The sequence below is a fragment of the Micropterus dolomieu genome, linkage group LG22 (genome assembly GCF_021292245.1).
Source record: "Micropterus dolomieu isolate WLL.071019.BEF.003 ecotype Adirondacks linkage group LG22, ASM2129224v1, whole genome shotgun sequence".
Taxonomy (NCBI): Eukaryota; Metazoa; Chordata; class Actinopteri; order Centrarchiformes; family Centrarchidae; genus Micropterus; species Micropterus dolomieu.
Genome location: NC_060171.1, coordinates 11,870,463 through 11,883,541, shown reverse-complemented (window position 1 = coordinate 11,883,541; position 13,079 = coordinate 11,870,463). Strand labels below are relative to the sequence as shown.

The 13,079-nt window shown below is 39.3% G+C and overlaps 1 protein-coding gene across 2 annotated transcripts in view; it reads right to left on the bottom strand.

Annotated features, from left to right (window-relative positions):
• LOC123962509 (A disintegrin and metalloproteinase with thrombospondin motifs 20) overlaps positions 1-1,490 on the bottom strand; it is an 88,323-nt gene extending 86,833 nt beyond the window's left edge. The window contains exons 1-2 of one of the 2 annotated variants that reach the window (XM_046038678.1): positions 1,054-1,490; positions 496-857 (exon numbers count right to left, since the gene is read on the bottom strand). In XM_046038678.1, the coding sequence (XP_045894634.1) occupies positions 496-857; positions 1,054-1,144 (453 nt within the window). In that variant the 5' untranslated portion in view covers positions 1,145-1,490. The remainder of the gene's footprint in view (positions 1-495; positions 858-1,053) is intronic. The other variant, XM_046038677.1, reaches the window with a different exon arrangement.
• Positions 1,491-13,079: the final 11,589 nt, after the last annotated feature.

Genomic DNA, 13,079 nt, shown 5'->3' with positions numbered 1-13,079 from the left:
GCTGTTATTACACTTTGTTTTGCAAAGACTTGTAGCAAAGTAGTGTATAATAAAGTAAAAGCACAGGCACGCTGCACATGCCTTACCCTGTATAAATTGCACTGATACCTTGTTGATCTTTGTAGGGATAATTTGCCTTTTTAGGTTGCACAGCAGGGTCAGCCAAAGAGCACCAACCTCAGCTAGAGCTGATCAGAGGTTACAATGTGTCTTGCTCAAGAGCACTTAGGCAGAGGCACCATACACCACCCTGGTGCCCAGACTGCACTATGCAATCACAGCATCACCAGGCACAGGCACTGAGATGCAAGTCTGCATGCTCTCCACCTCAGAGACATTAGTCCAGTAACACTTGCTCTTGTTACACTCCTACACACTTCACTTGAGCTGCGGGTTATGGGGGACATGCATGGATGAAAACCGTTGAAATGGGAGAAAGTGTGGAGGCCTGTCAGCGTCGCTTGATTAAAGCGTCTAAAAAAAGTCAATACTCACAAGGCCAGTGCACACGCTGAAGATAGCAGGGTACTCGCTCTTGGCGTTGACGTGTCCGCGGAAAAAGCAGTGGCGCATGTCGCTCGGGTCATAGAAGTTGGAGTCCGTGGCGTTGCTATGTTCCGCTCCCAAGTGTGTCACTGTGTAAGACGGGGCGATGAAGTCGGAGTGTGCGGTCAAATTGAGATGAAAGCGTTCCCCGAATGCATCAATCCTGTAGTGAACCCGTAAGCCCGACAGGTCATCATTTAAACTTCTCCGTCTCCTTCTGTAGTGCAATTTGTGAGGGAATGATTCTCCGAAGTCATTCACACGGAGCGGGGTGATGATTTCATACGATGACAGCTGCTTGATGAAGCTTTCTGCAACAACAACAAAAAAGTTTTCACATAAAGTTGTAATTCAGAGACAAAGTACTGAGCAATGTGCCAGTGTAATAAGGATCTGCAGCCTGACAACCTTACAGTAGCCTACCATTCTCAATCACCACAGATTTACCGTTAAAACACCTTCAGCAGTATCACGTAACCGTACTCATAAATCAAATCAAAACACTACCTTGTTTCGGATGCAATCGTTGTTGCAAAGTGTCACGGACAAGTGCTGACAGATGACACATTAGTCCAACCAGCCAGATTGCAAACTGCATGATTTCCTCCGCGAAGAAACTCGGGCTGTCGTCTCCAAGGCAGTACCCTATGTCTCTCCCGAGCGGTTCCCCCTCTCCCTCTCCTTTTCCGCGGCTTGTCAGCAACAGGTCGTGGGGTCCGCGGAGGCTCTCTGCAGCGCAAGTCTTGCAAAGTGCACTGGCCTCATCGCATTGCTAAACATGCATCCACTACCCCTATATAAACGACAACTATTTATGACACATTCATCCCCCTGACAAAAAAAAATTGCTGCCTAATGTAAACTGCAGTCTATACTGAAAGGAGGGATCAGTGCCAAGTACGCTTTCCCTTAGCCATCCCTAAAACACCCCGTGCACCCTGAGCGCTCACCAACCACGAAGCAACGCCCCTACGGGCTCCCGAGCCAATGGTGAGTGCGCCTCGACCACTACACATGGGGCAGGATTGAGTGCTGCATTGTTAGAAATCCTGGAAATTAAATGTACCACTCATTGTGTCAAAATTAACCAAAACAACAAAATCATCTTGAATTCAGTTTTTTCTTAGGTCTGTCCTCAGTATTTATTATTGCTAATAAAAAAAGTGAAAGACACACAAACCTTTAAATAAACTATCCATTCTGCAATACTAAATTGACCTTATTTTATTTCTATGGTAAAAATAATCACATTGGTATACTAAGATAGAGACTTGTGATGTGCGGTAAATAGTGAGTTTGATTTACACTGTAGAGCTAGCCTGATATATTGGCCGATATTAGCTTGTCATTAATAATATCTGTATGGACTAAATGGCAGCAGGGAAGTAACAAGAAATTGCAGCACAGAAATGCTGAATGTTATGGTTACGGTCATACATTAAGAAATAGTGTCTCCATTATAGGCTATAATTTGTCCACTAGAGAGCACTGACAAGCAGCATTGAGCACATTATTTAGCAACGCGTTACAATTATGTAATTACGTTTTTCAGTATCAAGTAGTGTAGTTTAAGAGATTTAATAATTATATTACATTAACTAATCCCAGTGATGTTACTTCGACATTTTGGGGGTCAGTTTGTTTGCTGCTGGAGTTTGCCTGAGGGATATCAGTTTTGTCACTCTTTGTTCAGTGGAAGGACTGGTTGAGAAGATTGGTACAGGGACTGGAGGTGTGGGGAGGCAGAGAAATACAACTCTGGTAAGTCCGGTAAGTGTTTTCTTAGCTAGTTTTTAAACTTTAACAAGCTGATTAGTTAATATATCTTCAAGAATTTTGTTCTGAGTCCGAGAATGTGTGAACCCTGCGGCTTCAGTCTGACTTCACTTTACTGGGGTTAACATTAAGCTAGCTGTTGATGATCACTAAATACCAAGGATGTAGGCTAGAATGCTTGTTAAACCGTAAATGTCTTTTCTATTTCTAGAAGGGTTACATACAGATGTGACACGTGGATATGGAGGATTTTGACTTGGCACCTTTGACTGAGCTGGGTTGAGCAACAAAAGTAACAAGTAATGTAACAAATTACTTTTGCTAATGAGTAATTTGTAAAGTAATGTGATTACTTTTTCAATTAGTAATATGTAGCCTAAATGATCACACAACTTGCTGAACACTGTTGCTGACAAGTGTATTTTTCAATGAAACACTCAGGGCTTTCCATTTCCTATCAGCTAACTCTCAAACATTACTATCAGGATCAGTTCACAATTCTAGTATCAGTCGGGCTACTATAGACGGTATATTACAACTTCTTCTTTTTTTTTTGAGACTGACGTTTTCACCATGATCAGGTTTTGTTGAAACTGCAAGAGAAGTATTTATTTAAGGGGGATGATAATTTTGTCCATGGACAGAACAAAATATCTCAAAAAGAAACTTGTCCAGTCAGTGGGTGGATAAATAAACATCTTTCAGATTACAGCATGGGTTTAGTGACTGTGTTATTGTTGGTACTGTTTGTGTAAAAGAAATCTGGAAGGGTAGAATAAAGGAAAGATTTATTGGAGGGTTAATGTATTGAATTGCACTGCATGCAGCTTTGTAGGAGAACCTAACAAACTGTGTTGCAGCCTCTTAGATCCTCATCTCCAGTGGTGTGATATCCTCAATATTGGCCACACAGACAATACTATGATGCAAGTGTAATTGTACACTATGTACATTTTGTTCCGGCAATATCATCAGTGCAAGTCTGTGATTGCAGGCCTGAATTTAATTGCGTTTATATAATGTACACTTACCAGATCAATTCAATTTAATAAATTAAACAATAATTTAATCAAAAGTCAATTTAATGTATTATTTTGGCTGCTATAGATGTATCCACAACTCGTGGGAAAATATTAGGCAATCAAAGCACAAAATAATTAGCACAGAGCGCATTATGAGCCATTCTTCACTGTCACCCATTGGAGGAAGTAGACTTCTTTGGTCATGATGTGGTCAGCTTTCTCGTTAATCATTTGGGCACATAAAGTCTTACACAAAGTTGATGGACGTGTGAAAGGAGTCTTGTTTTTCATGTCCTTTGAAGACTAATGTCACAGCATTGTGAGTAATTAGACTCGGTTGGCTCACCGGAAACACTTTTGGATCCTGTAAGCTCTTTCTTACACAAAACATCTAGTCTCCAAGTCATGGCTATTACTTTTTAAAAGTCTCTCGCTTATCTCTTTTCTCTCTTTCTCTCTCTCTCTTCAGTGGTTTCATGGTAACATTTCAGCTAAATTCACAGAGTGGTCAGTGGTAGACCGAACACTGGTTTGCCACATTAACTTTTTTATTGTGTTTTTGTTGAATATCAAAAGTGGACCTGTTGGTATGGCTGTTATAGCCACAATATGAGACAAACTATAAAACTGACTAATATTTTGTTTCTTTTAATATTTCATGCAGCATTTTATAACATGGGTTAATTATTATGTAGTGAGATCTATGCATTTCAGAGTTTCCTCATTACAATCAATTTTAAATGTGAAAACATCTGCTATAATAAGCCCCTATGAAGTGAACTCACACTGAAACAAAAAAAAAAGAATTAAGGAAAAGCACATCTGGAAACAGTTCAGACTTGCTAATAAACAAACAAGATTCACACATCCACTTTAAGACAAGTAAGTACGCTTTCATTAAAGAATGGATAGAGTCCATTCAAATGTACTGTAAGACTCAGTGTTCAAGTCAGGCTGGCTAAGCTGCATCTGGATAACAAAGCTCCAGAGTGGAAGTTATTGTTATTTTGAGCAAAATCTCTCCACTGTAACTCTTCTGATGCCTCCCTGGTGTGTTATTCATCCACTCTCAAAGCCTCCTGTGAGGCTATTCATTCAACTAAACTACTGTCACTGTTATTTCATCATAAAAGGCCAAGTGAGAATGTGCAAAAAATGTTGAATATGAAAAACAGAAACCAGTTGTGACAAAAAGCCATATTTGTGTGGGACTCATAGAAATAGTGGAAGGGAAAAAGTTTTGTGTAAAAAACAAGTACTGTTCCAAGATAGTTTCTGGTTATTATTACTTATATTACCCTTATTATAAGTATATTGTTGTCAATCCTAGATGAGGTCGTATACTTGGTTTCAGTGTGTTTGATTTCACCACTAAACCTCAAGTGACATTTCCATTATATCTTTAAAAAAAGGATGATCTCAAAGCTATGTTTTCCTTTATCTAAAAAAGGGTTGGGTTAAAAGGGCCCTACAAAGCTAGTACATTTTTACGGTGAAAATAATGATAAGCCCCAGATGTGCAACTTTCTCATACTGTAACAAATGTTTGCATCCTGTACTACATGGCACACAGGGGCCAAGGCTAGTTATCGCTTTAGCTTCACTTCACTTCACTTCACCCACCAAGCCACTAACTAGTTTTTATAACCTATGGCACATTTTAAAGCCAAATGACTGAACTGGATAGCTTATTTAGGGTTAGTGCAGCTACCCACATACTCATTAATTCTCCACAGATGCCAGAGTTGAAGAATGGAAGAAACATCCCCAATTTCTCCCAGATGTACAGAGTCAGGTCTCTGCACGAGCCATTTTCTGCCTTGGGCCTCAGTATATCGTGGAAGATGATCGTGGAAATTTGGAGTTTTCCCGTGATAACGGGATAATTATCTCGTGTTCTCAAGATAATGAACCATAACTGAATACAGGGGTTGGCTGGTTCCTTTCTTTATGATAATTTCATGGTACCTTGCATCCCAAGGACTGCAGGTTCGAATCCTGCTCTCAGAAAAGTTTTTATTCTTCTTTATTCTTCTTTGTGTTTTTAATCATTCTCTTCAACAAAGTTATTATGAAGAGATTCAGGGAAATCCAGTCACACATTTCCCGACGGCTATTTCAAAGGTTCTGAAATAGAAGAACATGAAAACGATTTTTTGCTTTCATTGTTACTAGCAATTCTTATCTGGCTTCAGATTATTTAGAATCCTTGCGTTGTATTTTGTAGTTTAGCATAATATTGCACCTCATTGCCAACATTCTAGATTAAAGAATCCACTACAGTATATGTTTTGATGTAAATGCATTTTATCTGCATGCACATGTTGTTTTTTAGACTGACAACTAGCTAAGGGAAAGACCTGTACTGGAAGAACACTAGAGCGATGTGTGCATGTGAAAGATGTGGCCACGTGTTTATCTCCTTATGGGATCAATTGTGGTGAACCACCACACATCATTAGAAATCATGTATCAAGTATGGTACATTTGATTGTATGGCTTTTGATGGTTTGTGATGCTGAACACAAAACATTTAATGACGTGTAACCATTTTCTCTATTAATATTTTTTATTATGTCCCATGTGGCTCATTTCTTTGGCATTCTGTTTGGATGACATCCGTACAATAAAGCATTTTTTTTTGTTATTTTCCTTCTAACTTTGTTGTTTGACCTTTCTGTACTTGGTCAGTCATTTACTCTACTAACTTTTTTTCACATTGATGTATGCTTCGAGAGCAATGCGGTGGTGTTATCCCATTTCTGCATACAATTTTCTTTCTTTGTTATTTTAATTCAGGGAGATGCATTGGAACTTGACAGAGGATTGGAAAAAAGGTGACTGATATGATTACAACTGAATCAAAACATGACATCATTACATTAACACCAGAGATTCCTGCCAGATACATTTATAGCCCTCCAAGAATCACTGTACAATTACTCCTACTGTACACTCTAACTAAAGGCAGCAGTAGTTGCTCTTTCACTGACATGTCAGGTGATTTATCATCCAGCATTTGATCCCCCCCCCCTTCTGATTTTCCCCAAACTTGAGCAAAGCGCAGGCCTGACAGCTCAAACAGCTCCAGAGCCACTCTCCCTCTCATGGTTCAGTGGGTTTGAACTCCCCAGTCATAACAGTGATCTATACCTCCACATACACACCAGGGCCTTGCATTTACCAGCCACTCCTTGCAGTGTTGCAACTTCTTCTTTCTTTGACTCATATTTACATGTGTAAGCTGTATCCTGTGCAGAGATTGTAACATGACCACAGAGGATAACCAAAATCCACAGAGTTTAGAGAAATACTCTATAGCTGTACATAGCAGATATTGTGTTGCAACAAGATAAATACTTGTGTTGAACTCTCCTTGTTGTATAAGCTGCATGGTGCCCTGACTGAATCATCTGAGATAAATTAAAAAGTCAGGTCACTGTGTCACTAAAGAAATTACCATAACATACTGGTCACTCCCCTTTCTATCCTATCTCTGCTCTCACCCTCCCCCTTCTCTGACCGTTCAGGTGGTTCTCATGGTGTAGTGATCAAGGAGCTTGGCCACCTGAGACTTGTGTTGGCTTGTACTGCAGATTAAGCCCCCCCCCCACCCCACCCCTCAAGAGGCTTCCGCCCCCCCATTGCCGCTACGAAGCTTCATAAGCCGCTGAATTCCTAGTGCCCTTTAAACACAGTGGTCTGTCAACCTCTTTCCTGCTCCCATTGAGTGAGGCATTGTCTGTTTTAGCCCTGCAGACAGCTGTAAAACAAAGTCAAAGCAGCACTCTCTCACCACTCTACCGAGTACTGTCTCATTGATGAATCATCATATTATAGCAACATAACAAAAAAAGCTCCTGTTGTCGAAAGAGACAAAAAAAATAGAATTTTACATTGTGATGACTGTAGTAAAGACGGTTGTGTAAATAAATGATGAGGTCTTTCACAAATACGGATCTTGTATTTTGACATCCTCTTTTCATGGCAGAGTCAATGTTTATTATCGTACTGCTGAGGTCATTTCACCACAAGCAAAAGCCTGCTGAGTGATCTAAGTAGGAAGGATTGTTCAAAGCAATTATCAGTTACATTGTACAATATAGAACACAGAAGTCTGAATAAGTGAAGAACAAACTGTGAACTAAATGATAATTAATGCATCACCAAGTAACTAAATAATTCTGAACTTGAGTACTGTATTGCACGTTACATGAGAACAGACTTAAAATACTATGTTAATGAAACAAATTGTTACATCTTAGATATCTGTGTATCTAAATAAACACTTTCTTTATGAGTTGTTCCTGACTGATTCTGAATCCGATGCTGAGAGGCACAAACTCATTCATTTATTAATTGTAATTGTAATTACTTACATTTTAGTTACTCCTTATAGCTGCTATTTATTCTGTAATTATTCTGAGCTGAGGCATCATTAATCATTTGGGGGGTTTTGCACTTAAGGGCAGAACTCCATAAGCAGAACACCACACACAGTTTTGACACTTTTAAAGTTGTTGTTGCTTACATGTTAGAAAGTGATTGCTCATTTATAGATCCAGCAGACACGTACCGACATTAGTATTCATTTGAAGGCCTGTTTCTGGCCACCTGACAAACACGAGTCCAATATTCACGCCTCTTTAATTGTGTTTTGGTGGTCACCATTTTCTGAGAAATACATCTGGGTCTTTGCTAGATGCTTCTTTACTATATTCACCAGCTAGTTGATAACATTGTCAGTCTGCCGAATGTACAAAAAAAAGAATTTCTGGCCACTTAGCAAATGTAATTGCAATATTCACTTTCTTTTAGCTATTTCTGGTCTTCACAGTTTCCTGACATAAATATCAGGCTCTTTAGCAGCTAAATGCTAACTTTGTCTCTCTGCTGTTTGGTGCTGGGCAGGTTGTGCACAGTCAGTTTATCAGAGCCTATTTATTTGTTAAAACAGCTGAAAACAACACTGTGAGAGTAATGAAAGCCTGAAATAGTAAAGTTGGACCCGCAAAACCATAAAAAACTGAGACACAAAGTACACAAAGAAAAGAAATGCTACAAGGAAACTACAGTCACAATGACTGACTAATTTCACATTACACAAAAATGGTAAGGAATTGAGGTTGCACTAATAGTTATTATTACTTCTGTGTCACTGAGCAGCTGTTTCAGGTTTAATCAGGAATGACTCATTAAAAGAAAATATAGTTAGATATCTAGGCACAAATTATTATGTTTCATTTACATAGTGTGTTGAAGAAGTTTGTTCTGAAGTAATCATCTATGTAGTCATTATTCAGAGTTACTGAGGAGCTACTTTTTTGTTAATTATCAATTTGTTCCTGTACTCAACATTTTGTATACCGTAATGTTAAGTCATCTTTGTTGTGTTTTCTACAATTGGAAAATATTATCTCATATATCCTGCTTTCTTCCCCTTTCTGTTCTGTCTGTCTTTTTCCAGGCCAGCTTTGCGCCATATGTGAGCTCGCCAGTCAGTAAATAGGTTTAACCTTGAAAGCAACAGCCTGATTCCAAATATGCACAGTTACAAACTCCCTCATCTAGAATTTGTGACTTCTCAGCTGATCCCTTCGAGGGCCACAAACTTGCTTGGCTCCGTTTTCCATACCAGGAACTGTATACATTTCCATTGCTAATAGGGACCATAGGGACACAGAGGTGAGAGGAAAAGTGGGGCTTGGACTGCATATATTTGGGTTAGAGGAAGAGTGTGAAGGGGAAATGTCTGGTGACATAAAGACCAAATTTAATGCATCACATGATTGTATCAGTTACTCTAAAATGGGGAGACATATGTGAGATGTGATGTAAGTGCAGTGAGATCATGTTTAATGCTGAAATTGACTTTAAAAAGATCACCAGGAGGGGAGTCATAAACTGTAATAAGACATCACACTCATAAATGTTACGCAGAGTGGACGATGATCTAAACAGAAGCTATGCAAGCGTTTCACACCCAGGATGTACCCACCATGACTCCCCTCACAACATGACGCCTGCTACACAAGTCGTGACTGTCTGAGCTGAGTGATTAGGTTTCACTGAGAGATGTATTCCCGATCTGCAGTTGTCTGCAGGAAATCCATGCATCCATTGCCATGATGGAAATAGTGGGTGCTGATTTCTTCTGACGTTTTTCTCACATTCCTCACCAGCAGGTGTTGATATCTTTTCCTGACAAATGTCTTTCTTTTCTCCAGCAGGTTCAGCTTTTCACTTTGCTTGGTCCAGTTGACAAGATGAAACATTTTGACATCAAATGCCAGAACATCCTATGCAACAGACTACTCTGCCACCTAATATGTTTCCACACCGTGACACAACGCCACTCAACTCACCAGCACTGAGTCTGGTTTACTCATAGCATGACCAGAAGGCAAAATGCTGACCATTTCACTTTGCAGGGCTTTGCGTGTTCTTGTGTCACATAGTGGACTAATCCAGTAGCGATAAGTGGCATAAGCCTTGCCAGAGACAGCTGACCAGTATTTGAGATATTAACAGCTGTGAACTTTAAATGGACAGTGACTCATGAGATTTGGTGACAATTCAATAGGGGGTCCTTGGATCTTTCTTCTGGTCCACTTATAGTGTAGTACACACATCCTGGAGGCTGAGCCATTTATGTGAAGTCATGGGTAAAGATGGCCTTGGTCTGAGCTCATTTTCTCTGTTTGTTTTATAAATGGCATAACACATTACTTAATAATGTGTTACATATGTGATTGCTTTTGTAAGAGGAGTCTAAGGGATTACAATTTGAAATACACTAATTACATTACAGTTACTACCAGTACTTTGTTTTTTCGAGAATTTGGGGTTGACTTGGTGGACTTTAATAGGCGGTTGATATTTGTTTTGTCCCTCTTCGCTCGGTGAACAGACTGGTTGAGACGTGTTAGCTTGGTGCTGCTTCTTCTACTAAACGTCTACTAAAGGAGAAGAAATGTGTGTCCCGGTAACTCCAGACTCTTATATACATGTTGCATCTCCTTAACTGGCTACATTCAGGAGTCAGCTTGCTTTGTTCAGAGTTTGAGAGTGTGTGAACCACGCAGCTTCACTGTTAATACGTCAGGATTCAGGATTGCTGCGTGCGCTCACCAGGGCTGAGCTGGCTTTTGACGATCAGTAAATACTGAACCTCCACACTGTTGGCTGGTTGCTTGTTAAACCTGGATGTTGAGGATTTGGAGCTGTTTAGAGACACCTTTGACAACTTTGTTGAGTAACAAAGGTAATCTAACAAAATTAGTAATTTATAAATAAGTAATTAGTAATACACTTTGGAGTTCAGTAATTAGTAAGTAACAAAATTACTTTTTCAGTTAGCATGTAATTAGTAACTGATTGCACATTTTAAGTAACTTGTGCATTGCTGTTGAGTAGTCAAGGAGCTAAAACTGGTATGACCTCCGAAATGCATGGTGGATGTTACTTATTACTTGTTATGTTACTTAAACATAAATGCCCATGACACACCACACCAGTGGGCATGTACATACTACCAAAGCAAATAAACTTGTTATGCGAACCATGCTACCATTTCTACAGTTTTTGTATTTATACAGTTTGTATTTGTAAAATTGTATGTATTTTTTTTAGCATTCTAGGCATCCGTTGGCTTCCATTCATTCCTATACAATATGAAAATGTATTCGTAGACTTTTACAAAAGTTACTTTTAATACACAATGGTAACAAAATTTGTTCACTGTGGTGGACTACACAACTCAAGAAAGTTATGTCGGCTCATTGGTTTTTCACAAATAAATGGAAACCCATTAGCTACCAAGAAATCTAGAACTATTATCTTTGCTAGAGATATTTGAGACAAATGTAATAAATACAATTTGTAGATTAAAGGGGAGTGACTCTGTGTAACAATTTCTTGATGAACAACAGTATATTCATCCACCCAGCTTTTCTGTGCAGTCACTTTACCCGGCAATTGTTGGCAGAAAAAAAAAGTTACAGCCCATAACTCTGCCTTAATTCACAAATTGATGTTTGTACATTACTGTTTGTGTACGGATTAAACAAAAGAGACACAACATGTTGTATTTTTGCCAAGTTAGCCAATCGCCTCCTGGCTCTGTACTTAACACACAGGCATTAGAGTAGTATTGATCTTTGCATATAACTCTTGGAAAGACAGCAAATACATACAATGCCATATGTTCTCTCTCTTTTCTCCCTCTCGAGATCTCGCATACACAGAGATATACAAACATACTAGTTCTTTCTCCCACCCCACCAACCTCTCATTTCAATTACTTTGCATAGGTTAGGGTTAACAGGTGATGTTTACATATCACAGAGCTCAGGGGGGAAATTACTTCCCCATTAGCTGCTAATTTGATGGCTTCATGCTTCTAGATGACATTCATCTTGTTTACAAACACCGCCCCCCCTCCACACACACACACACACACATACACATCCTTAAATATCCTGTTCCCCTGGCTTTATTAGTGCTCTCATGAGGTTTGGCATCAACTATGGAGAAGGTCAGTTTTCAAACCAGCACTAAATTTAGTTTTCATGTGCACACTTTTTGCATATAAACAAGCTTTTATCCTTAAGTGCTCAGACAGATCATATGATTTAATAATTGACTTGTGATTCCCATGTGTTTGAAAAGAGGAGGAGAAATTACAGGATAAAGTAATAAATCCCCACAGGCCACAGGCAGGACAACTGCTGCACTATTTGTGACCAACAACCAAATATAACAGTGAGGTCACATGGGGTGGAAATAGATAACACCACCCAATGAGAGTTTGGCGTGAGGGGGTTCTACTTCCATCATGGATGACCAGTAGACAAAATCAGCTGGAGAAAATCACTCGGAACATCGGGGTACATTTAAACTATCTCAATCTAGTTTTCAGGACACAGATTACATTTTAGTTTTGCATTACACAGAATTTTAAATGGTGATTCTCCATTTAAAAGTCAGTTCACTCTGGTAATCTCTCTGTGTATGATGCCACATTACCCCATCCTGTGACTCAGAAATGAGGAGGGAGCAAGTACTGGTTGGCTAATGTACATTTTAACATGCAGGACAGAAACAGAAACTAGGCAATTCAATTATATTCCACGAATGTAAAAATTATCTCATAGACAGGAACAATTCATTATGAATGTGCAAACACGTAAAAGACCCTCCAGAAACATTAAACCAGGACAATAATTTAAGATTTGTTGTTGTTCAATTGACAGTACATATATATATATATACTATTTCATTTATATTAGTATTTCATATGAGATTTACTGTCATAGCCAGATTGTTTTTGCGCACCCATACAGTAAATACAGATAACATAAAGATTTTGGTGGCAGAGAGAAAAATATCTCTTCAATAGGGGGTAAAAATATCTATCTTTTGCTATGTGCTAACACAGTGTATCATTCTGCTTTGATCCGAATGTCCACTGGGAATAGGCAAAGCACGATGGACAGTATATGGTGCTTTGTTAAGATATTTGAAAATGTAGTGATGCAGCAGATGACCATCCAACCATCGATCCATCATCAACCGCTTATCCTGCGTACAGGGTCACAGGGGGCTGGAGCCAATCCCAGCTGACATAGGGTGAAAGGCGGGGTACACCCTGGACAGGTCGCCAGTCCATCGCAGTGCCACACATAGACAAACGACCAGTCACACTCACATTCACACCTAAGGACAATTTAGGGT